The sequence below is a fragment of the Oryx dammah genome, unplaced genomic scaffold (genome assembly GCF_014754425.2).
Source record: "Oryx dammah isolate SB20612 unplaced genomic scaffold, SCBI_Odam_1.1 HiC_scaffold_10, whole genome shotgun sequence".
Classification (NCBI taxonomy): domain Eukaryota; kingdom Metazoa; phylum Chordata; class Mammalia; order Artiodactyla; family Bovidae; genus Oryx; species Oryx dammah.
The window spans coordinates 67,744,360-67,769,486 of record NW_024070194.1 but is presented as its reverse complement, the minus strand read 5'-3'; the positions used below and the strand labels follow the sequence as shown (position 1 = coordinate 67,769,486).

The 25,127-nt window shown below is 42.2% G+C and overlaps 1 protein-coding gene across 1 annotated transcript in view; it reads left to right on the top strand.

Moving 5' to 3' along the window:
• Nucleotides 1–748: 748 nt before the first annotated feature.
• Nucleotides 749–25,127, top strand: part of CELF2 (CUGBP Elav-like family member 2) — a 553,836-nt gene continuing 529,457 nt past the window's right edge. Inside the window, exon 1 of the mRNA XM_040248499.1 lies at nt 749–919. Within this exon, the coding sequence (XP_040104433.1) occupies nt 867–919 (53 nt within the window). The 5' untranslated portion in view covers nt 749–866. The remainder of the gene's footprint in view (nt 920–25,127) is intronic.

Sequence of the window (25,127 nt, the reverse complement as noted above, 5' to 3'; positions counted from 1 at the left end):
AACATCTGCTATGCACGGTTTCAGATGATTATTGAAAGGATGTTCAGTTTTAAATAAAGGACAAAAGATATACAAGTTGAGGGAGAAAAGCCCACACCCTTTTCTGTTAATGTTATTTTAAAACACGAAAAAGAAAGAAAGGAGGTGGGGGGTAAAAAAAAGCAGTGTAGCAAATTCTCTGCCAGAAAACACACAGTAAATTCTAGCTTGTTAAGCAGCCTGGTTCCAAATTATTTCTAAAAAACAAATCCTAACAGTCATGTAGTTACAGCCTCTGAGGGAAGCTGTAAGCCCGACGCTGATGTCCCAGAACCCAAGCCACCAAAAAAAAAAAAGAAAGAAAGAAAGAAAGAAACCTAACCGATTTTCTGACAGAAATATGAAAGCAAAATCTCAGAGGCAAGAGGATGCCCCAAAGGAGGAGAAAGCTGCAGCTTGCAGTAATCTGTAAATGATTGCTGGTAAAGTCTGGAGGCTTCAGGCTTGATCTGTGTTTGTTCCAAAAGCAAGCCAAGAAGGACGGTGTTAATAAAGAGAGATTTAACTGAGAGCTGTGCTCGGAATAAAGTGGGCTACAAAAAGGTCAAATGTGATCAGTCGGAGCAGATTACAAGGGCTTTAAAAGGTGGTGTGGAGAAATGAGCCGGGGTGGGAAGTAATATAGCGCAAGACTGATTTGGGGGGTTGGGGGGGGGGGTGGAGAAAAGCCAGGACAAGTGCTTATCAATCCTAGAAGGAGGAAGAGCCGCGCGGGCGCCCAGTGGCTCCGGGCCTGAGCCGAGCAGCTGGCGGCCGCCTCCTTTCCCCTTCCCTCCCCGCGCCCCCTCCGCTCCGGACTGGACCTGCCTTCAGCCACCCTCTAGACAATGGTCTCTTTAATCTCTGATTTGGATCCACTCAAAGACTGGAAAGTTTTAAGGTAGGCCTGCTTTCCTTTCTCTCGCGTCGTGTTTCCGTTCACGGCCAAGTTCCTCCCCCCGCCCCCCAACCCCAATTAAGGCGCTCGGGTCGCTGCGCGCAGCGCCCGCGGTGGGAGGCGGGGGCCGGCGGATCTGCTCGGGGCTGGGGTGCTGCGGGGTGATTCGGGATCCACTTCCAGCAGACGCGGAAAGAGGGGCGTGAGAAGTCGTCAGTTTCACCGCCGAGGGGAAGGCGGCGTATTTTAGACAGTTCGTCTTCGTGAAATGATTCTTGACGTTGGCTGAGTCTTAACCAGTTATCCTTGTCATTGCGTTTCATGGGGCACTGAATCCATCAGAGAAGTGGCAAACTTTCTGGGACTTCAGATAAAAAAGCGAACTTTCCGGAAAACTATTGCTGCTCCTCTAGGAAGAGAGCCCATGGAAATGCGATTTCCTCCTGTGACCTCTCCTCCCCACCCCCAGGTCTAATTTGGAAAACCCAGTGCTATGAAAACTCGGCTCACCTTTGAACCGAATGAGTGGAGTTTCTGAAAAGAGCTCTTTCTCTGAATGCCCCTGGAAAGATGAACCCTGACCACTTCATGATTCAGAGACCCAGAAAAATGAGAACCCAAGGACTTCAGAGTGGCAAAAGTTTATGCATTTCCTCCGCTTGAGTCTAAACTGACTCCTCCGTTAGAGCTCACAATTCCTTTCTAGTTTCACTTAACACTAAAGAGTATTTCCCAGCCAAAAGAACTTTGGGCAGTTTTTAAAAAATAAAAAATGTTAAATGGATGAGTTTTTATGAAAAAAGTGGTTCAAAACAATGACGTGTTGTCCCTGGTATCTACTCCCAAACATGATTCCATTGGAACTACATCAAGTCCCAAATAAGGCACCTCTTTTTTCCTGACATCTTGTATTAATTGGCTATTACTTAGTTCTCTCTCATGAGCTCTGCCTAATTTTATTATTTTTAAAATGTATTTTATTGAAGTGTAGTTGATTTACAATGTTGTGTTAATTTCTATTGTATAGCAGAGTAATTTGGTTTTATATATATATATATACATTCTTTTTCATATTCTTTTCCATTCTGGTTTATCACAGGATACAGAATATAGTTTCTTGTGTTATACAGTAGGACCTCGTTGTTAACCATCCTGTATAGGTTGCATCTATAGTACTTCCCAGTCCCTCTCCCTGCTTGGCAACCACACACCTGTTCTCTATGTGAGTGTTTCTATTTCATAGATCAGTTAATTTGTGTCATATTCCAGATTCCACATATGGTGTTTGTCTTTCTCTTTCTGACTTCACTTAGTATAATAATCTCTAGGTCCATTCTTGTTGCTGAAAATGGCATTATTTCGTTGTTTTTGATGGCTGCGTATTCCATTATATATATGTGCCACAGCTTCTTTATCCATTCAACTGTTGATGGACATTTAGGTTGTTTCCCTGTCTTGGCTATTGTAAATAGTGATGCAATAAACTAATTTTATTATTTTTAAAAGCAACCAGATGAGGAACTTCACTGGTGGTCCAGTGGCGAAGACTCTGAACTCCCAATGCAAGGGGCCCGAGTTCGATCCCTGGAGGGGGAATTAGATCCCACGTGCTGCAACTAAGAATTTGCATATTGCAACGAAAGAGATTCTGAGTGCAGCAACTAAGGATTCCGTGTGATGCAACTAAGACCTGTTCCAGCCAAATAAATAAATATTTTAAAAATAAAAGCAACCACATGATACAGAAGAGCAAATAAATGGAAAATTGGCTATTACGTATCTCAATAATTTTCTTTTTAAAAATTCTTGTACCTTGCTCTCTAGAACGTCACATGTATCAGTCAGTCAGTTCAGTGTCTTGGTCATGTCCGACTCTTTGCTACCCCATGGACTGCAGCACACCAGGCTTCCCTGTCCATCACCAACTCCTGGAGCTTGCTCAAACTCACGTCCATTGAGTTGGTCATGCCATCCAACCATCTCATCCTCTGTCGTCCCCTTTCCCACCTGCCTTCAATCTTTCCTAGCATCAGGGTCTTTTCCAGTGAGTCAGTTCTTTCTATCAGGTGGTGTGTATACATATCATATAGAGTGTGTCATTTTATAATCCCTCTTTGCAGTTAAATATCAAATGTGTTTCCAAGTTTCTTCTTCCCCTTCATAATCAAAATTTTAATGGGTATGAATGATGTTGATTTGTACATTGTTTTTACTAAATTACCCTGTTGATTGAAAGTTTAGACCGTTTCCAGTCCTTGATTTACATGAATGATTCAGTGGCATCTTTGTGCATATACCTTTCTGCTTTCATTAAATAATTCCCAGGATTTCTAGATGAAAAAACTCGAGTGTTTTATAGGTCTGTCAGTGATATTTTCTTCTATTTGTAGATTTAACTTTTAATTGAGAGATGCTAAAGTACTTCTGTAAATGTCCTCATGATGCAGCTATTACAATAAATTTCATTCTCCTTTTCTTTAATTGGATTAGTAACCTACTTCTAATATTGAAATATTTCTTAAGGGTGCTTTTTAAAAAATTGTTTTGGGTGATTAACTTATTAATATTATTGCACAAATGGATAAGATGGGGCCCAGCTCTGAGCATATATAAGATCCAGTTCAGTTCAGTTCAGTCGCTCAGTCGTGTCCAGCTCTTTGCGACCACATGGACTGCAGCACGCCAGGCCTCCCTGTCCATCACCAACTCCCAGAGTATACTCAGACTCATGTCCATTGAGTTGGTGATGCCAAAGGCTTTTTTAGATGATGATCCCTAGTCTTAATGCACTTGAAAACCAGTGGTAATGTTGCCTTTCCCCTCAATGTGTCTCTAACATAAGTCAAATTTATTTATGGCTAAAGTGAGTAAAGCTCCACAAACTTGGACTGAGAAGACCTGGGAAAGAGAAGGATCTTTGCACTGACCTCTGGTGCACCAAATTCATTCTGTCCACACCTCTCCTTGGCAAGTGTTATTCCATCCTCATATCAACTGTGTGTAATTCTTTCCCATGATAAATTATTTTAAACTATGTAGTATTTAAGAGTTACATTTTAAATTCCTTAATTGTTTATAATCAGGCATCATTTTGGCTAGTTCTGATTCATAGAGCCATTCACTCACCAACACTAAGGCTCCGTCCATTACAGACATGCTTTAATACTCCAGTTTATTGTGCTTCGCAGATATTGTGTTTATTACAGACTGAAGGTTTGGAGCAACCCTGCAATGAGCAAGTCTTTTGGCACCATTTTTCCAGCAACATTTGCTCACTTCTTGTCCCAGTATCCCATTTTGGTAGTTCTTTGAATATTTCAATTTTTTCATCATTATTGTACTACTTCTGGTCCTCTGTGGTCAGTGATCTTTAATGTCACTTTTGCAAAAAGATCATGCATGACTCGCTGAAGGCTCAGATGATAGTTACCAATTTTTAGCAAAAACATATTTTTGAATTCAGGGGCTTCCCAGGTGGCTCAGTGGTAAAGAATCCGCCTGCCAGTGCAGGAGACACAAGAGACGCGAGTTCAATCCCTGGATTGGGAAGATCTCCTGAAGAAAGAAATGGCAACCCACTCCAGTATTCTTGCCTGGAGAATCTCATGGACAGAGGAGCCTGGTGGGCTACAGTCCATGGGGCCACAAAAAGTCAGACACAACTGAGTGACTGAGCACATACACACGCATATAATTTTTGGACATAATGCTATTTCACACTTGATAGACTATAGTTTAAATATAACTTTTATTTGCACTGGGAAACCAAAAACCGTGTGTCACTCACTTTATTGAGATTTTCACTTTACTGCAGGGCTCTGGAATCAAACCCATAATATCTCTGAGGTGAGCCTGTGTATGCAGGAGAAGCAGAGATAACAACATGACCTTATAAATGGGATAATCTAGCAGGAGACTGAGGATGTGCATGCTAATGGCATACAGGGTTATACGTGATATGATTGATGTCAATAAAATGCTTTACAAATCCAGAGGTGAGGGATCCTATTAACAATACCGCTACTGCCCTTTTCTGATTAATAGGTGAGCAGAATGCTTGGTCTATAACAGGGAAAGACTTTCAGACCTGCCTAACCTGGAATATTTTCCATGTTTGCTCCAGGTATACAGCCTGGAGTTCTGCCAAACCTGCTGCTCTTGAAAAGTGATTGCAAGGCACATTTTTTGAATCTGCTTACACCCCAGTTTAGTGTTATAAGATATGATCTGCGGGTGGGATACCAGTTCAGGTCATAAACCTTTTTCAGGCACTGTGTATTTGGCATCACTCCCTCCTAGGTTCATTTTGTTAAATGGGGAAAAAAAAAATATATATATATATATGTATATATGTATATCCAGGTTGGGAATCCTGCTGTTGGCTGTTTTAATTCCTGTATACCTCAAGTGGCTTAAAAGAAATGACTTCCACCAACATTCATGCCAACAATTTGCAACTGTAACACTCCCCTCCTGACCACTGGGAAAGCACAAACACAAAGGCTTCACTCAAGAGACTCAAAATCAGCTAAGTCAAAAAAAAAAAAAAAAGAAGGCACGTAGAAGAAGAAAAAGAAAATGACAAAGTAGTAGATGTATGATTAAAAGAATAAAACAGCCCTGCCAATTTGATTCATATAAGACTTCATGGTCATTGATACCACCTGAGGGAAAACAAGTCATAAAGATGACTCAAGTTCAACAGGTTGAAAACGGTACTTATAATCTCCCCCACGTCCTGGTTCTTTTCTGGTGTTCTCAGGCTTATGAATCACAGCAAGTAGGTATCCAGCCAGGTTCTCAAATTGGAAAGTTGGCAGGCTCCCTCATCCCTCATTTTCCCTCCTAATTACATCCAAACTATCACCAGCTCCACGGATTTCAGCTCCTAAACATCTGCATCCCCACTTTTCTCGCCCCACCTTTCCTTGCTGTGATCTTATTGTGCTCAGAACTCTATACTGCCTCCTAAATCTCCCTGCTTCAATTCTTGCTATCATAGGCTACTTTTCACAGAAGGGGAATGAAAACACTTGAAAGCCATAAATCAGACCGCGTGACTTTCCTTTTAAAAGCCTCCTGGTTATTCTTCAAATAAAAGCCGAGATCCTTATCCTAACCCACAAGACCTCATCTGACCTTACCCTTGACTGTCTCTTCAACCATAGCTCCTCTGTCTTTCCCCACATCCCACCTTACTCCAGCCCCTCTGGTCTTCTTTCTTTTCCTCCAATGAACCAAGCTTATTTTGGCTGTAGGGTATTTGCAAGGAGCTTTCCCGCTCCCTGCTTGGAAAACTCCCTCACTGTTCACCGGGCAGGATGCTACTGTCATTCAATTCTTAGCTCAGATGTCACCTCCTCAGTGAAGCCTTCCTTGATTCCTCAATTTTTTTTTCTAATTGAAGTATAGTTAATTTACAATTAGTGTTAGTTTCAATTGTACAGCAAAGTGATTCAGTTATATATGTGTGTGTGTATGTGTGGGTGTGTGTGTATATTCTTTTCCAGGTTCTTTTTCCATTATAGGTTTTTACAATATATTGAGTATAGTTTCCTGTGTTATATAGTAGGACCTTGCTGTTTATCTGTTTTATATATCATAGTGTATATATATTAATCCCAAACTCTTAACATATCTCTCCCTCCCTGACCCCTTAATTTAAAGCCATCTGAAAATGACTCTTCAGCATTTCTCACTGGGAGGCTGAACCATAGAAAACTGCCAACATTCAGCCACTGTAGACCTATACAGCTTTCAGTATTGTGTGGTTAAACTAATACTCTCACTGTAGCACATATTGGTAATTGCTATTTTCATATGTGCTTATTTATTATTTCTCTCCACTGTTAGACTCTATCTTTGGTATGGTTGCTGCTGCTGCTGCTGCTGCTGCTAAGTTGCTTCAGTCATGTCCAACTCTGTGCGACCCCACAGACGGCAGCCCAACAGGCTCCCCCGTCCCTGGGATTCTCCAGGCAAGAACACTGGAGTGGGTTGCCATTTCCTTCTCCAATGCATGCAAGTGAGAAGTGAAAGTGAAGTTGCTCAGTCGTGTCCGACTCTTCGAAACCCCATGGACTGCAGCCTACCAGGCTCCTCCATCCATGAGATTTTCGAGGCAAGAGTACTGGAGTGCAGTGCCATCGCCTTCTCCGTTGATATGGTTAACTGATGCCTAAAATATTTCCAGGCACCTTATAGAGAATGAATGAGTGAAGAATGAATGAATGGGGACTTTCCTGGTGGCCAACTGGCTAAGACTCCACCCTCCCAAAGCAGGGGGCCCAGGTTCAATTCCTGGTCAGGGAACTAGATCCCACATGCTGCAACTAAAGATCTGGCATGCTGCAATGAAAATTGAAGATCCCAAGTGCTATAACTATGACTCAGCACAGACAAATAAATAAATATTGTTTTATGAAAAGAATGAATGAATGAATGATGTGGTCTCTGTTTTCAGTTCAGTTCAGTTGCTCAGTCGTGTCTGACTCTTTGCGACCCCATGAATCGCAGCACGCCAGGCCTCCCTGTCCATCACCATGTCCCGGAGTTCACTCACACTCACGTCCATCGAGTCCATGATGCCATCCAGCCATCTCATCCTCTGTCATCCCCTTCTCCTCCTGCCCCCAATCCCTCCCAGCATCAGAGTCTTTTCCAGTGAGTCAACCCTTCGCATGAGGTGGCCAAAGTACTGGAGCTTCAGCTTTAGCATCATTCCTTTCAAAGAAATCCCAGGGTTGATCTCCTTCAGAATGGACTGGTTGGATCTCCTTGCAGTCCAAGGGACTCTCAAGAGTCTTCTCCAACACCACAGTTCAAAAGCATCAATTCTTCGGCACTCAGCCTTCTTCACAGTCCAACTCTCACATCCATACATGACCAGAGGAAAAACCATAGCCTTGACTAGACGGACCTTAGTCGGCAAAGTAATGTCTCTGCTTTTGAATATACTATCTAGGTTGGTCATAACTTTTCTTCCAAGGAGTAAGCATCTTTTAATTTCATGGCTGCAGTCACCATCTGCAGTGATTTTGGAGCCCCCCAAAATAAAGTCTGACATTGTTTCCACTGTTTCCCCATCTATTTCCCATGAAGTGATGGGACCAGATGCCATGATCTTCGTTTTCTGAATGTTGAGCTTTAAGCCAACTTTTTCACTCTCCTCTTTCACTTTCATCAAGAAGCTTTTTAGCTCCTCTTCATTTTCTGCCATAAGGGTGGTGTCATCTGCATATCTGAGGTTATTGATATTTCTCCCAGCAATCTTGATTCCAGCTTGTGTTTCTTCCAGTCCAGCGTTTCTCATGATGTACTCTGCATATAAGTTAAATAAGCAAGGTGACAATATACAGCCTTGACGTACTCCTTTTCCTATTTGGAACCAGTCTGTTGTTCCATGTCCAGTTCTAACTGTTGCTTCCTGACCTGCATACAGATTTCTCAAGAGGCAGGTCAGGTGGTCTGGTATTCCCATCTCTTTCAGAATTTTCCACAGTTTATTGGTCTCTGTTTATCTCCCTCATTAACTTTATACTCTGTGAGGCCAGAGGCTTTATGTATTTTGTTCATACTCCAGAGTTTCCCTGGGATGGTGGTGATGGTGTCTTATGTGGAATGAATAAATGGATGAGTGTCTTCTAACTCAGAGTTTAATAATTCTCTCTTTACTTCCTCCCTTCTGTTGCAATCAGCCAAGTGTCTGGATTTAATAATATGGAAAATTTTTAAATTCTCTGAGAACCAGATAAATTCAACCAGAATTTTTTCTGCACAAAACAATGATCTAGATCAAGGGTTGGCAAACTTTTATAAAGGGTCAGATAGTACAAGGTTTTGGTGGCCACACAATCTCTGTTGCAGCTACTTAGTTCTGCCATCAAAACATGGAAGTAGCCAAAGGAAGTATGTAAATAACTAGGCTTGAATGTGAACCAATAAAACTTTATTTATAGAAACAGGAAGTAGGCAGTATTTGGTCCTAGGGCCCGTAGCTCACCTTTCGTCTATCATCTAGGCTAATGACTTGACCAACAACAACAACAGCAACAAGAATACAAGTGGTTTTGATAGATAGTTGGAAGGATGTTTTCAAATCTCATATGACAAAGTACATGCCATAAACTAACCTCATTATTGGGGAAAAAAATGAAGAGCCTTGGTGATATTTCACAGGTCAGCGATGTTTTCAGTCATGAGCACTTGATCTTGCAAAGATGATTACAGTCTGGAGGAAATTTATGGCTTGCACATCCCTTAAATGTTTGGACGAGCCTTCAGGCTATAACAAAAGACACTGTTGCCTGTTCCCTTACTGAGTGTGTGAGAAACTCCCATTAATGAGAACAGCACATGTTGATGGGAAAAAAAATAGACCAAATCCTGACATGTTTTAAGTCACTGCTTGGCCTCATTTCTTTCTGTTTCATTGCTTTCTCCAGCTCATTTAGAAGATATTTCTCTTTCACATGCCTGATAAATCTCCCAAGATGAATTCCAAACTCAAGAGGAGAGCATGCAGTGTGATTTTGAACGAATGCCATGTCTAGATACTCTTCAGCTCATATTACATGATATCTTGGAGGTGCTTGGATTGGGGAGAGGTTATGGGGAAGTCTCTTGGTGTCCAGTGAGAGCAGGTTGGCCAACCAAAGATCAGGGATTATTAGTCTTCTTTCAGGATGACAGAAGAATTATTGATAGTGTCTATGTGCCAGGCTTTATGCTAAGAGCTCCTTGTTTAATATCTCACTTAATCTTTGCAACAACTCTATGACATAGGTGGCAGTGCTGCTGCTCCTATTTGCTGCACTGTGGACTCCAGGTTTCGGTAACTCTGGGCCAGAGCACTTGAAAATGTACTGTCTCGCACCTTGCTGCACTGGCAACTTGGTGAAGCGTGTTGCCTTCACTGTGCCCTCGAAGGGAAAAATTTGCACCCCATCATTCTTTTTTCCACTGGAAAGTTTGAAGAATCATGACCCACTTACTACTGGGTACTTCAAAAAATCTTTGCAGAGCAGGGGGAGAGTAAGGCTGTGAAAAGCAAGAATTATATCCAGTAATAATTCTCTAGATAGAATGAATTACATGTTTATAAAAGTGAACATGAGACCTGGGCCTTTTAAATAATTTATTATATCAGAGAATAATCTACTGTTTTTCACAAAACATGACTAATGTAGCACATAACATAACTAATAACGCAAAGGGTATTATAAGATCACATAAAAAATGTAGAAAAATCTTATTATCCATAGGTTGGAATGTTACTGCCATGGTTTTTACCTCTCATTCCAGGCCTCAAAACTCCCAGATGCTCAGTCACCCTCAGGTATTGTTTCTAGTCCATTGACTCCAATAATCAGCAGAAAAATATTCACATGACAATTACTTTATTCCCCCTCCTGAGTGGGTCTGTTTCTCCGGTGGGTTGGACCAGCAGAGTGTCAAGGACAAACCCAACACATCCCAATCCTGTGAAATCTCTGTTAGGAGAAACAAAAGAAAACCTCCCCCGCCATGGGGGAATGTCTCTCTAAGGTCGGAGACCACAGAGAATAATACTGGAGTGGGTTGCCATTTCCTTCTCCAAGGGATCTTCCCAACCTAGGACTCAAACCCGGGTCTCTCACACTGCAGACAAACTCTTTACCATCTGAGCCACCAGGAAACCCCCACAGAGAAGTTATTTTCCCCAAATGGAAGAGGATCACCTGCCGCTTTTATTCCACTATTTTGAAAGAGGATCTGCCAGTGACCTCTCTGCTGCTGCTGCTAAGTCATGTCAGTCATGTCTGACTCTGTGCGACCCCATGGACAGCAGCCCAACAGGCTCCCCCGTCCCTGGGATCCTCCAGGCAAGAGTACTGGAGTGGGTGCCATTGCCTTCTCCAATGCATGAAAGTGAAAAGTGAAAGTGAAGTCGCTCAGTCGTGTCCAACTCTTAGCGACCCCATGGACTGTAGCCTACCAGGCTCCTCCATCCATGGGAATCTCCAGGCAAGAGTACTGGAGTGGGGTGCCATTGCCTTCTCCAGTGACCTCTCTACACTCCCCAAGTATGTGTTCAGACTCAAGGGTTCCTGAATACTAGCATCATATGCTGTAGATCAGGGGTCCTCAACCCCTGGGCCATGAACTGGTACCAGGGGCCATGGCCTTTCAGGAACTGGGCCACACAGCAGGAGGTGAGCGGCAGACCAGAGAGGGAAGCTTCATCTCTATTTACAGCCGCTTCCCAACCTCGCATTTCTGCCTGAGCTCTGTCTCCTGTCAGATCAGCGGCAGCATCATGATGAGTTGTATAATTATTTCATTGTATATCACAGTGTAACGATAAATAGAAATAAAGTACACAACAAATGTAATGCACTTGAATTATCCTGAAACCAACTCGCCCCCCCTCACCACCACCACCAGTCCTTGGGAGAATTGTCTTCCATGAAACTGGTCCCTCGTGCCAAAAAGGTTGGGGACTGGTGCTGTAGGTCATAGTGTAAGGAGAGGACTCAATGTCACGTCTGTTCCCACGTGCAGTCCCTGTGTTTACCTCCCCTCTCTGTTTTGGTGCAACAGAAGGCACCTCAAGAGATCAACTAATTACTCCCCTTTGTGCAACTTTGTGTTATAAAGTCTCCCTGACCCAGATCTGATTCTTCCCCATTTCCTCCAAAGGCTTTCCAGTTGGCTCAGTGGTGAAGAATCTGCCTCTCATTGTAGGAGACTCAGGTTCGATCTCTGGGATGGGAAATGGCAACCCACTCCAGTATTCTTATCTGGAAAAATCCCATGGACTGGGGTCTTTCCCTGGGGTTGCAAGAGTCAGACTTGGCTTAGTGACAAAACAACAATTTCCTCGAAGGACAGCTCAGTAACCATCTCTCCTTGCCTTTACATCCCACACAGTAGCCATCAGGAAAGAAGGTCTTCTTCCCCAAAATGCTCATAGCACTGAATCTAAGCCTTAGATGCTCCAGTGCTAGTCCACATTTCCTGCTTTGTAAGGTTTATGTGTATCTTAGTTTAATTCCTAGACTGTAAACTCTCAAAAGATAGATAAGGGCCACGCCCCATTCATCTTTGTATCCACTTGCATCCTTAGCATCACCTGACATGGCATTTCACCCAGCCAGGACTGGAACAGACATCTGCACATCCCTGATTTGTAAGATGAGAGATTGAATGAGATTATATCCAGGGATCCCATCTATAAAATTACACGATCAGTGTGAGAACAAAGAAGCACCCTCCCCCAGGACCCTGAGTCCCATCTCTGAGCCACATGATGCATCCTTTCCCTACACTGACGAGTTTTTCTCGCAGCAAAGCAATTCTCTTGCTATTGATCCTCATTTTCTTTCAAGCCTCTTTTATTCCCAGTCCTTCTGTGGAGTTGATGGACTGAACTACAAACCTGGTTTCAGATGTTCTGTCTTGAACTAGGGCTATAATGTAAATCAGCTGTTCCAGGAATGAGTTTTGCTGACACGTATTGACATTAGCAATCATAGGACCAGTCCTACGGGGCTCAGTAGTACAATCAGTCCGGGTTGCAGGTGTTTTGGTTACCCGTGGCTTTGGCACACCATTTTGTTTTTCATTGCACTAGTTTTTCATTCTTATAGAGACACAAATGTCTAAGCCAGAAAGAATTGTAAGAGGCCCCTAGAAACGGCAATTTTCTATATTTTATCATGTTTCCTGGTGAGTAAGTGAAAGATTTTATAAACAGAAAAATGTTGCCCTCATTTTAAGTTTGGTATTTACAAATGGAGCACAATGCTGCTTCTGAGCCTTTACACATGACATTTTTTCCCACCGTCATTATCATCATTATCGACCATAACCATTATTGAGTACCCAAAGCGGGAATATTCTTTCCATCTTCTCCATGAAAACACATATGCTTAAAAAGTTTGTTCTAACCTGAGCTTCTGAAGGCAGCTTTGCCTGATAACCCTGCTCACTTTGTCCACTTGCCTCATTAGAACTTCCTTAACATTTAGCCATCACTCTATAGAGATGTAGTTTAAATGACTATTTGGAATATAGGGGCTTTTGGGGGCCAGATATAATTGACATAGAACCTTATGTTAGTTTTTGCTGTACAACATAATGATTCACTGTTTGTAAAGACTGCAAGATGATCACCACAGTAAATCTAGCTAACGTATCACCATACATAGTTACAAATTTTTTTTCCTATGATGAGAATTTTTAAGATTTACTTTCTTAGCAACTTTCAACTATGCAATACAGTATTATTAGCTATAGTCACCATGCTGTACATTTCATCCTCATGACTTACTCATCTTATAATTAGAAGTTTGTGTTTTTTGACCTTCATCTATTTGGCCCAACCCGTAACTCCCCACCTCTGACAGCCACCACTCTCGTCTCTGCACCTATGAGCCAATTTGAGTAGGTGGAGGGGGTGTTTTTTTGTTTTTTATAAGATTCTACATATAAGTAAGATAATACAGTATTTGTCTTTCTCTAACTTATTTCACTTAGTGTAATGCCTTCAGGTTCCATTCATGTTGTTGCATGTGGCAAGATTTTATTCTTCTGTATGGCTGAAAATCGGAGAAGGCAATGGCACCCTACTCCAGTAGTCTTGCCTGGAAAATCCCATGGACGGAGGAGCCTGGTGGGCTGCAGTCCATGGGGTCACGAAGAGTCAGACAGGACTGAGTGACCTCACTTTCACTTTTCACTTTCATGCACTGGACAAGGAAATGGCAGCCCACTCCAGTGTTCTTGCCTGGAGAATCCCAGGGACGGGGGAGCCTGGTGGGCTGCTGCCGTCTTTGGGGTCGCACAGAGTTGGACACGACTGAAGCGACTTAGCAGCAGCAGCAGCAGCAGCATGGCTGAAAATATTCTGTTGTACATATATACTACATCTTCCTACCCATCCATCTACTGATGCTTGCTTAGATAGTTGCCATATCTTGGCTGTTTTAAATAAAGTTGCCATGATATGGGGCTGCATATACCCTTCTGAGTTAAGTGTTTTTATTTTCTCCAGATAAATACCCAGGAGTGGAATTGCTGGATTGTGTGGTAGTTCTGTTTTTCATTTTCTGAAGAAGCTCTAGTAGTGTTCTCCACAATGGCCACCAATAGTATTTTCATTTACACTAGTAGTGTACAAGGATTTCCTTTTCTCCACGTCCTTGCCAATGCTTGTTATTTATTGTCTTTCTGATAACAGCCATTCTAATAGACCGGAGGTGATACTGCATTGTGGTTTTGATGGGCATTTCCCTGATAAATTGTGACACTGAGCACCTTTTTATATGCCTGTTGGCCATCTGTATGTCTTCTTTGGAAAAAATGTCTTTTCAGATTCTCTGCCTATTTTTGTATTAGGTGAACTTCAACACTGAGGCCCACTATGGTGGGTATTTATGAAATCTGTACATTTCAATGACATAACAATTGTGGTTCTTTTACACACAGATGGGAAGTAAGATTGGGCACTGTTAAATGCCATTGTGCTCAGAGAATGGAGGGATATTTGGGTCCTGATGTAGATGACGGCTACCTCTCATGAGCAAGTTTCCACAGGGACTGAGGATGGAGAGGCCGAGAGGGGTCCCCTGAGTTTCCCAACCAAGGATTTTAAAAGCTGTTTGTTTGGGAATCCTAGGGGTGAGAGAGGGGAGCTGGAACATTCTATAATACTTAGTCAACCTCGCCTACTGCCAGTTCTGCCAAATTCAGACCCTTGTGGCCTGAGAGAAACAATAACAAATTGAAGCAAAAACAATCGTTTATAATTAAATGTAGCATTGGCCCAAACCCCCTATATAAATATATATCTGTAAAATCTAATGAGCTGGTTTGGACTATACAGAATACTCAGTTTTCCCCTGATATAATCTAGTTTCTTCCAAGTTAACTTCTGCTTTGTTCCTCATCGAAACCGCAGCTTTGGTTAGAATGTTCCTGCTGAAGGTAATCAAACACTGACTATTTGATCTCCATTTTACAGTGGTCTAAACCAAGTGTTGGTAAACTTTTTTTTTTTTTTTTTTTTTTGCAACGGGCCAGTTAGCCAATATTTTTGGCTTTGCTGACACACCATGTGGTCTCTGTCACAACTGTTCAGCTCTGCCATGGTAGCATAAAAGCAGCCAGGGACAATATAGAAATGAATGGGCATGGCGGTGTTCCGATAAAACTCTACTTACAAAAACAGAGAGTGGGCTGGATGTGGCCCACAGGCCATCGTCCGTCATGGTCCATGTATGCTCCGCTGAGTTCTGGATCTTTCAGAGCCAAGGCAGCCCGGCCAGCAGCAGGGAAATTGAACCAGAAGAAGAAGCAAGAGAGAATGTGTTTTCCCAGATGCTGTACACTGAGCTGACCTAAGCTGTACTTGGCTTGCATTGCTGGGAAGAAGAGAAAAGGTACGAGGAGTAAGAGAGGGACAGCTGGGCTGTCTCAGACCCAGGATCACCTTTTACTTTGGCTACATGGAGGCAAGAAGCAGAGTGTCCTTCACCTTTCGAGGGAGACCCAGCACTCTTACCCACCTGACCTTTATGATGACCCAGAAGCTCATCAATCCGTTGCCAGAACTCATCTCTTTGGAGCATGGGACCAGATGAGGAAATGAGACCAAGGGAGGGAAAGAAAAGAGGATCTTGAAAAATCTGCCCTACAAGGATTATAGGAATCTGAGGAAAGAAGGCAACCCGGGTCATTGATTGCCCAAAGCCCGAGATAGTCACAAAGTGACTTCTGGAGAAATACAGCCTGACTCCCGGTGCCTTTGGTCTGTATCCACTGTTGCTATCTTTATCACCACAAAATTGTCCTGGAACTACCCTGACAGTCCAGTGGAAGACTCTGCCTTCCAGTGCAAAGAGAGTATGGGTTTGCTCTCTGGTTAAGGAGATGAGATCCCACATACCTCGTGGCCAAAAAACCAAAAAACATAAAACAGAAGCAGTGTTGTAACAAATTCAATAAAGACTCAAAAAATCTTCAAAAAAAAAATCGCCCTCTTCTTTAGGATGTGGCCAGGTGGCACAGTCGTAAAGAATCCACCTGCCAATGCAGGAGGTCCAAGATTTGTGAGTTCAATCCCCGGCTCAGGAAGATCCTTGGGAGTAGGAAATGGCAACCCCCTCCAATACTCATGCCTGGAAAATTCCACGGGCAGAAGAGCCTCGTGAGCTACACAGTGCGTGGGGTCACAAAGTCAAACACCAATGAGCACACAGCATTAAACAAAAATAAAGCTCACTCACAGACTGAAGGCTAAGTTGAACACGTGCACAATCGTGCCAAGCAGAGAGATTTAATATCTCACAGAAGCCCGCAATTCTGCCTATGACAGGTACCTCTTTGCCCCCACCGTGACGGGTCATTCATCACCATCATTGCAGAACACAAATAGCATTTTTGAAGAGATTTGGGATTAAGAACGGGCACCAGGCCAAATGAAGGACCACAGCTCTCCTGGCTTCTCCAGCGTTGTAAAGCTTTTCAGAGAGATCAATCAGTTACAGCTTACTCGGAATCTAGATGACCATGATATGATGTCTGGGAATTTACGTTTTAAGACTTACTTCCTCTTATGCAGCTGGAGTGGGGCTGAGGGGCTGGGGGCACAAGTGTCCAGGAATTAGGAGTTTGGTGAGGATTTCTGTGCCCCAGCGTTTCTGCCCAGAAGACCAGTGTCGGGAGCACTTGAGGGTGAGTTGAGTCCCTTCCTGGTGCAGGGAGCGCTCTCCACTCTTGAACCTTACTTAATAAATTACCACTTCACAATAAATTGCCCTTAAATCACTCAATCGAAAGTGTCAGTTCCTCTTGTCAAAGAGCTGGAATTATATAAGAGAAGACCACTGGAGAGAGACGTGGTTTGAAGCAGAATTTCTTTCTTAAAGACTTTAATTTCATTTATGACTTCTTCCCAGTTAGCTAGAAAACCCTCTGGTGCCTGCCCTGCTCCAGATCTAATCAGGCTCCCTCCCAGCTCCATAGCTTTGTCCTCCTCCCCAGCCCCCAACTGCCCCCTCCTGGAGCAGGACGCAGATTTTGCCTCTGAGCCCCTGGCACTGGTGATGACAGACAGGAAGGACCAGGAAGAAAGAGTGCTATGTAATACATCAGTTGCTCGATTAATATTTCTGAAGGAGAGGAAGGGAAGTGTCATTGTTTTCATCTTTGAAAGAGGGGTGAGTGTGTTGGAGGAAAACAGCTCCTGAGGACTTGGATTTTTGTTTAAAATTAAAAAACCAGTGACTGAGTTGGAGAGTAAAGCTGTTTCCCTGCTTCCCAAACTAGTATTTGCCTTCCTGTCTTCTCTCATTACGAAAGGCAGGCCGCAAAGGCAGTTTTCCATTTATTGAACATATCTTGGGCAGAGCTCTCATAACGGAACTAGCGTGTTGGTGCTTTTGAATCCTGCTTTTAAGCTCTGTCTGCAATCAGGCCGAGCTCTCTGGAGGATAAAGCTATATTAAGCTTTAAATCTCTAGTTAATTTTTTTGTTTGTTTCCATAAAATTGCTTTCCTTGTCTTTTGCTTTTTCTCTGCAGGTCACTGTTCAGTAAATCAGCAGAATCACCAGTCCTCTCAATGAGCCCATTAGTTAGATGGGGATCAGAGAGAAATATTTTGCATATAAACTTCAAACACCATAAAGCAGAGAAAGAGTAAGAGGATTTGAAGTCACTGACTCTCTATTTTATAGCATGGGTGTTTCATCCCAGTAATTGGCTTAAATCCCTTTTGATCATCATTTCTTATATTTTGGCAATATTTTTCTCTTTATAAAGACTGTGAATGTTTCTTAACTTGTCCAAACTCCCTTCTCCCACCTCGATCTTTTACTTTCAGTGATCCCCTGCAACTTAATTTGCTCTGAACTCCAATCGCCTAACTGTAGAAGTTTGAACCACATCTTTGAGGCAATAAATTTCTGTGTTTGTCATTGGTAGGCACAGTGGGTTTTGTTAATGAGAGTTCGGATGAGGAAAAAAATAAACCTGTTCTAGAAGGTTGTGGAAAATGCCCTCATGTTTCACAAATCTATTGATTTAAATCATTTTGATTTCTCTTTATATTTGATTAAAAAAAAATAATCGGAGGTAAATGTAGTTAATTTTGTGTTATAAGGTGATACAGGGAGCTGCCTGTCTGCTTCTGGCTCTAGATAAACCTCTGTTTTAAGAAGTATTTGCTGAAAACCTAATCTACCTGATTATAGCAATCAAGATGTTTTGGGTTTATTGAGTGTATTTTGCAAATGCACAGTTTAATTATGACATTCTCTGTGTCCCTTTCCTATGATTATTTTTCTCCATATTATGCACATATTGAATAGCCATCGAGCTGTCTGTAAGGGGGAAAATGAATCAGTGGAAAATTAAATGTCCAGTTAAGTAGCAACAAGCCTTCAGCAGATATGGAAAACAAGTCATATCTTAAAAATACAGTCCATTCTTCTGAGGGGCTTGGATAAACAAACTTAGTATTACTCAAGCTAGTCATATGGCACTAATTTACTGCCTTGCTTTTCCATTAAACTCTCTCCAGGTGACTCCATATGACAGTTGAGTTTAGTAGATTCCAGATTCAGGTAATGGATTAACATTAAGCAGATATTCTTTTAAAGACAGCATGTAACCAAAGTCTGTACTTGAGTTTTCAACATGAAAACCTCTAGTAGAGGAAAGATAAACAATGTTAACAGGAATTCTTCTGCCCCTTACTTAAGAAAGAAAACCGAGCATTGGAAAAGGAAATTGGAAGTCTGTTGTTTAGTCACTAAATTGTGTCCGACTTTTTGCAACCCCATGCACTGCAGCACGCCAGGCTTCCCTGACCTTCACCATCTCCCGGAGTTTGCTCAAATTCATGTCCATTGAGTCGGTGATGCCATCCAACCATCTCATCCTCTGTCATCCCCTTCTCCTCCCACCCTCAATCTTTCCCAGCATCAGGATCTTTTCCAATGAGTCAGCTCTTTGCATCAGGTGGCCAACATATTGGAGCTTTGAAAGTATGTAGGTGATAGTTATTGGAAACTGGTTCCAGAGGTCTCTGGATGGTACACAGCAAATATGGCAGGCAGTCAAGGGGTCTCCCCTCGGCTGCTTGAAGTAAGAGGATGCTGGTGGGAGTCAGAGTTGAAGAGAAGGAAGAGACACATCTGTCCATACTAGGCTTTCTTTGTCCTGAATTTTGGGCATGAAGTAAGATAATGAGATTGGTGGAGGCCTTCCTGGTGGTTCAGTTGGTAAAGAATCCACCTGCAATGCAGAAGACAGGGGTCCAATCCCTGTGTCGGGAAGATCTCCTAGAGAAGTGAGTGGCTACCTACTCCAGTATTTCTGCCTGGGAAATCCCAGTGGACAGCAGAGCCTAGCGGGCTACAGCCCATTGGGTCACACAGAGTCCAGCATGACTTAGTGACTAAACCACCACCAACCACCACCGCCAAAGAGGTTGGTGAGCTTGCTCTCTTCCTCGACATTTATTATTCTAATTTGTTCCTGGAGCCTAACATGTAGGGGGAGAGAGAGCTTCAGAATAACACAGACCTGAATTCAGGTCCAGTCTGCCACTTAATACCTGTGTGACTTTAGCTAGATACCGACTCTCTGAGTTGGTGTTACCAAGCAAAGGTTGTGTGCCTAACATGGAGTGAGGCCAAATAAACTGAAACATCACAGTTTAGAGCAGAGAAAGTTTATTGCAGGGCTAAGCAATGAGAACGGGTGGCTCATGCTCAGAACACCCAAACTCTTCGATGGTTCAAGGGAAAGAGTTTTTATAGGCAAAATTTGGGGTGAGGGCTATAGTGTGTGACTTTCTTCTGATTGGTTAGTGGTGAGGTAACAGGGAGGTGTTCCAGGAATCTTATGCTCAGTTTGAAGTTGCTGTCCTCCACCTCAGTGGGGGTTTAAGTGCTACAAAAGAACTCAAGGATGTCATTAATATATTCCTTGAGGAGGAACCAGGACCCTGCCCTATGACTGCACTATTGTTCAGAGAGGAAAACATGAATGAGATCACAAAATGGCATCTGTGTAGATGCAGAAGTAGGTAGAGCTGTGGGAATTATACGTGGGCCTCTGACCTAGTTAGGGAGATCAGGAAAGGTACTCCTGTGGAGTAGTTAGTTAAAGTGAGAACAGAACATGATGTAGGATTTAACTAGTAGGAAAAGGTGCTAAGATGCCTTCTAAGCCATGTTGAGGATCTTGTTCTTTCATCCTGAGAACAATGGAAACTACTCAGATTTTTCAACAGCGATGTGCCAAGAAGATTTCCATTTCCAAAAGTTCATAAGGAGAGCAGGTATGGATGTGCAAAGAGCATTTCTGAAGCTGTTGGAGATGTCCAGTCCAGAGAAGACAGTAGCTTGAACTAGGAGAATAGCAGTAGGGAGGGAGATAAGTGGACAGACTCAAGTCAGATTTAGAGGCTTCCCAGCTAGCTCAGTAGTTAAAAAAAAAAAAAAAATCTGCCCGCCAATACACGGAGACGTAGGAGATGTGGGTTCAATCCTGAGCTGGGAAGATCCCCTGGAGAAGGAAATGGCAACCTGCTCCAGTTTATTCTTGCCAGGATAATCCCATGGACAGAGAAGCCTGGTGGGCTACAGTCCATGGGGTTGCAAAGGAGTCAGATATGACTTAGTGAATAAACAACAAAAAATGAGATTTAGGAAATAAAATCTAAGGATTTGAGGTGATCTTGGAGATGAGGGTGAGGGAAGAAAAATACCAAGGATGACTTGTAGATTTGTGGTGTGGTGGGTGTGTCATTTACTGAGACTGAATCTTGCAAGAGAACCAGATTTAAGGTTGGTTTGGACATCCTGAATCCAAAGTTGCCTCTAAGATACCTAAGAAGACACCTCAAGCAATAAGTTGACCCTATGGATCTCAAATTCCAAAGAGATGAGTGGAGAGATCTACATATAGTTCATTTGTGTGTTGGGGGGTGAGGGGGTGATTGAATGCACCTGTGGTGGTTGAATGCATGTAAGTAACATTGGCATGGAAAGGAAAGAGGACCTAGGACTGAGGCTTAAAAAAAGACCAATGGTCAGTGGCTTAGCTCCTGATGTTTGCCACACATCTTAGTTATCATTAAATTAATTCCACTTTCTCCTCGGAAGCACCTCCTGAGTTAAGGTCCTTCTCATCTTCCTTAGTGCTTTGGCGGTGAGATCTTCTGTCTTTCTGTCTAATTTGGTTAGGTTCTAACAAGGTTCACTGCCACTTTCCTTCCCAACACCCGGGCTTCTCATGGAGCTGCTGTGGTTATCTTCTTAGACAAGTGTGATCTTATTTCTCCCCTACTTAGAAGCCTTGGGTCTCCCTGTTCTCTCCTGTTTCTATGTTTGCGGAGCAAGAATCACGTTGTACTGCTACTACTTATTCCAAAGTTGGTTTCTCTCTGGTTGAAATGCAGTAGACTCACTGGTAGGGGGGACCAGACTTCACCCACGTTTGCATCTTCCAAGCCTGGGAAATCATTTGCCATCTAGGAAGTGTGCAGTGATGTGACCCCTGCTTCCATTGGACCTTCCGTTTCTTCTCTACAAATGTGGACACAGCTCTTTGCTGCCTGCCTACCTCGGAGGCACGTTTTCCTACAAGGGAAGGAATCTCCTTACCTTAAAGAAAGGAGTTATATAAACAATGCTTAAAAAGAGTGCTAGGATGCACATATGCAATCATGTGTTTTGAACTTAGTAGGCAAAGTGGCTTTACTGGTTTAGGCATGACATTATTTTTACTCAAAGTAAAATGTTCTCAAAACACCCCCCTCCACCAGATTAAATTCCATGTTAATTAGGTTAATTACATGTGTTCAGTGAGAAAAATTTCAAACTTCTACTTGAAGAATCTCAGGGGGAAAAATGTCTTTTAAAGGAATTAACTACCTGTATTTCTTGTATATAGATCTGATTTACTATTTTACAGGTTTTCTGCAATGAAGATTCTTTTCCTACTCTTTTCATATGAAAGAGAAAGAGAGAGCATGTTTTTGAATAAGTATGGAAACCTTATCCTTTGGAATTAAGGAAATTAGATATTTACTTACTACATATTTTAATTTTTCATCTTGTTTGGAAAGCAGCTGGTCATAGTAGCTTGCCTGGGATTGATACATTCCAAAAAATCTACATATAATGAACATTTTTGTACATTTCTAAGATTTTTCACTTGTAGGGCAATGATGAATGCTGATAAATCCAAAATGAAAATTTTAGCAATTATTTACTTATTTTGATAAGAGTCTGGATTCTCTGAGCTCTTAAAAACAGGATGTTTTCTTGAGATGGAGTAAAAAGGCCCTGAAAAATACCATATGTAATTCTATTCTTGTTTCCTTGGGGAAAAAAATACCACAACCAAGAAAGCGCTTCTTAAAGCTTTTTTTGGTGTGTGTGTGGATAGAAACAGAAAGAAAAAATATACAGGTAATATCAGTACCCTTTAGAGTTCCAGGTAAAAATAAATGTATGATGAGCCTGTAGTTGAAATTACAGATTAAGTCAAAATCCGGTATCTGAGGCCTGTCTCCAAACATTTCAGCTGCTCTAGCTCTGCATTTATAGACTTCCCCCACACAGTCTTATAGGATGAGTGGGGAAGAGTGAGCATCAGAGCTGTTGCTGGGATATAAATTGGTTACAGGACTGTAACTCAATTTGGGTAATTAGGAATGGGGAGTTGTGATCCATCTCATGCTTTGACTGTTCACATTTAGATCTCTCTTCTCTGCACCTCATGCTTTTTAATCTATCGGTTCAGTTCGGTCACTCAGTCATACTCGACTCTGCAACCCCATGGACTGCATGCAGCATGCCAGGCCTCCCTGTCCATCACGAACTCCTGGAGTTTGCTCAAACTCATGTCCATCGAGTCAATGATGCCATCCAACCATCCAACCATCCAGCCATCCAACCATCTCATCCTCTGTTGTCCCCTTCTCCTCGTGCCTTCAATCTTTACCAGCATCAGAGTCTTTTCAAATGAGTCAGCTCTTCACATCAGGTGGCCAAAGTATTGGAGCTTCAGCTTCAGCAGCAGTCCTCCCAATGAATATTCAGGACTGATTTCCTTTAGGATGGACTGGTTGGATCTCCTTGCAATCCAAGGGACTCTCAAGAGTCTTCTCCAAAACCACAGTTCAAAAGCATCAATTCTTCAGCTGTCAGTTTTCGTTAGGGTCCAACTCACATCCATACATACTGGAAAAACCACAGCTTTGACTAGATGGACCTTTGTTGGCAAAGTAATGTCTCTGTTTTTTAATATGCTATCTAGGTTGGTCATAGCTTTTCTTCCAAGGAGCAAGCATCTTTTAATTTCATGGCTGCAGTCATCATCTGCAGTGATTTTGGAGCCCCCCCCCCCGACCAAAAAGTCTCTTACTGTTTCCATTGTTTCCCCATCTATTTGCCATGAAGTGATAGGACTGGATGCCATGATCTTGGTTTTCTGAATGTTGAGTTTTAAGCCAGCCTTTTCACTCTCCTCTTTCACTTTAATCAAGAGGCTCTTTAGTTCCTGTTCACTTTCTGCCATAAGGGATATGTCATCTGCATATCTGAGGTTACTGGTATTTCTCCCGGCAATCTTGATTCCAGCTTGTGCTTCATCCAGCCCAGCATTTCTCATGATGTACTCTGCATATAGTTAAATAAGCAGGGTGACAATATACAGCCTTGACATACTCCCTTCCCAATTTGGAACCAGTCTGTTGTTCCATGTCCAGTTCTAACTGCACATGCATACAGATTTCTCAAGAGGCAGGTAAAGTGGTCTGCTATTTCCATCTCTTTAAGAATTTTCTACAGTGTGTTGTGATCCACACAAAGGCTTTTTCATAGTCAATAAAGCAGAAGTAGATATTTTTCTTGAATTCTCTTGCTTTTTCTATGATCCAACGGATGTTGACAGTTTGATCTCTGGTTCCTCTGCCTTTTCAGCAGAGGATGTTCCAGCTTGAACATCTGGAAGTTCACGGTTCTTGTAGTGTTGAAGCCTGGCTTGGAAAATTTTGAGCATTACTTTGCTAGTGTGTGAGATGAGTGCAGTTGTGTGGTAGTTTGAGCATTCTTTGGCATTGCCCTTCCAATTTCGGGATTGGAATGAAAACTGACCTTTTCCAGTCCTGTGGCCACTGCTGAGTTTTCCAAATTTGCTGGCATATTGAGTGCAGCACTTTCACAGCATCATCTTTTAGGATTTGAAATAGCTCAATTGAAATTCCATCACCTCCACTAGCTTTGTTCGGAGTGATTCTTCCTAAGGCCCATTTGACTTCGTACTCCAGGATGTCTGGCTCTAGGTGCATGATCACACCGTCATGGTTATCTGAGTCTTAAGATATTTTTTGAATTGTTCTTTTGTGTATTCTTGCCACTTCTTAATATCTTCTGCTTCTTTTAAGTCCATACCTGATGTATAGGCAAAAGTGAGGGACTTAGTTAATGGAGCTATGTATGTATATGTGTGTGTGTGTGTGTGTGTGTGTGTATGTTTCCCTACAGACAAAAGAGTGGAATGGCTGAGTTCTGTTAAATGTGTGCGTGTGCTCAGTTGTGTCCAACTCTTTGCGATCCCATGGACAGTAACCCACCAGGCCTCTCTGCCTATGGGATTCCCAGGCAACAGTACTGGAGTGGGTTGCCATTTTCTACTCTAAATGATCTTCCCAACCTAGGGATCGAACCCTAGTCTCCTATGTCTCCTGAACTGGCAGGCAGATTCTTTACCACTGAGCCACCTGGGAAGCCCTTAAATATATGGAAAAACCATCAAACAATTTTATTCATTTAAAAACACTGAATTAAGTGTAGTTGAGATAATAGAATTAATATAAATGCTTTCTAAGTATGGTATCAGCTTCCATTTGAATAATAATCATATACCAAGCCCTGTCCTAAACATTTAACATCTATTATCTCCTTTTATCCTTGCAACAATCCAATGAAGCTGGTTACAACCCCATTTTCAGATAAGAAAACCAAGGCATAAAACTTGCCCAAATTGATACCGTTAGTTGTCCACCCTTATTTCAGATCTTTTGAAAAATTACAATAATTGCATTAATAAAGAACATTTTAATATAAATTATGTTTTATATAATTTTATATATTCATATGTATTTATATTAAATTATATACAATTAGATAGCCAGATAGATATAGAGG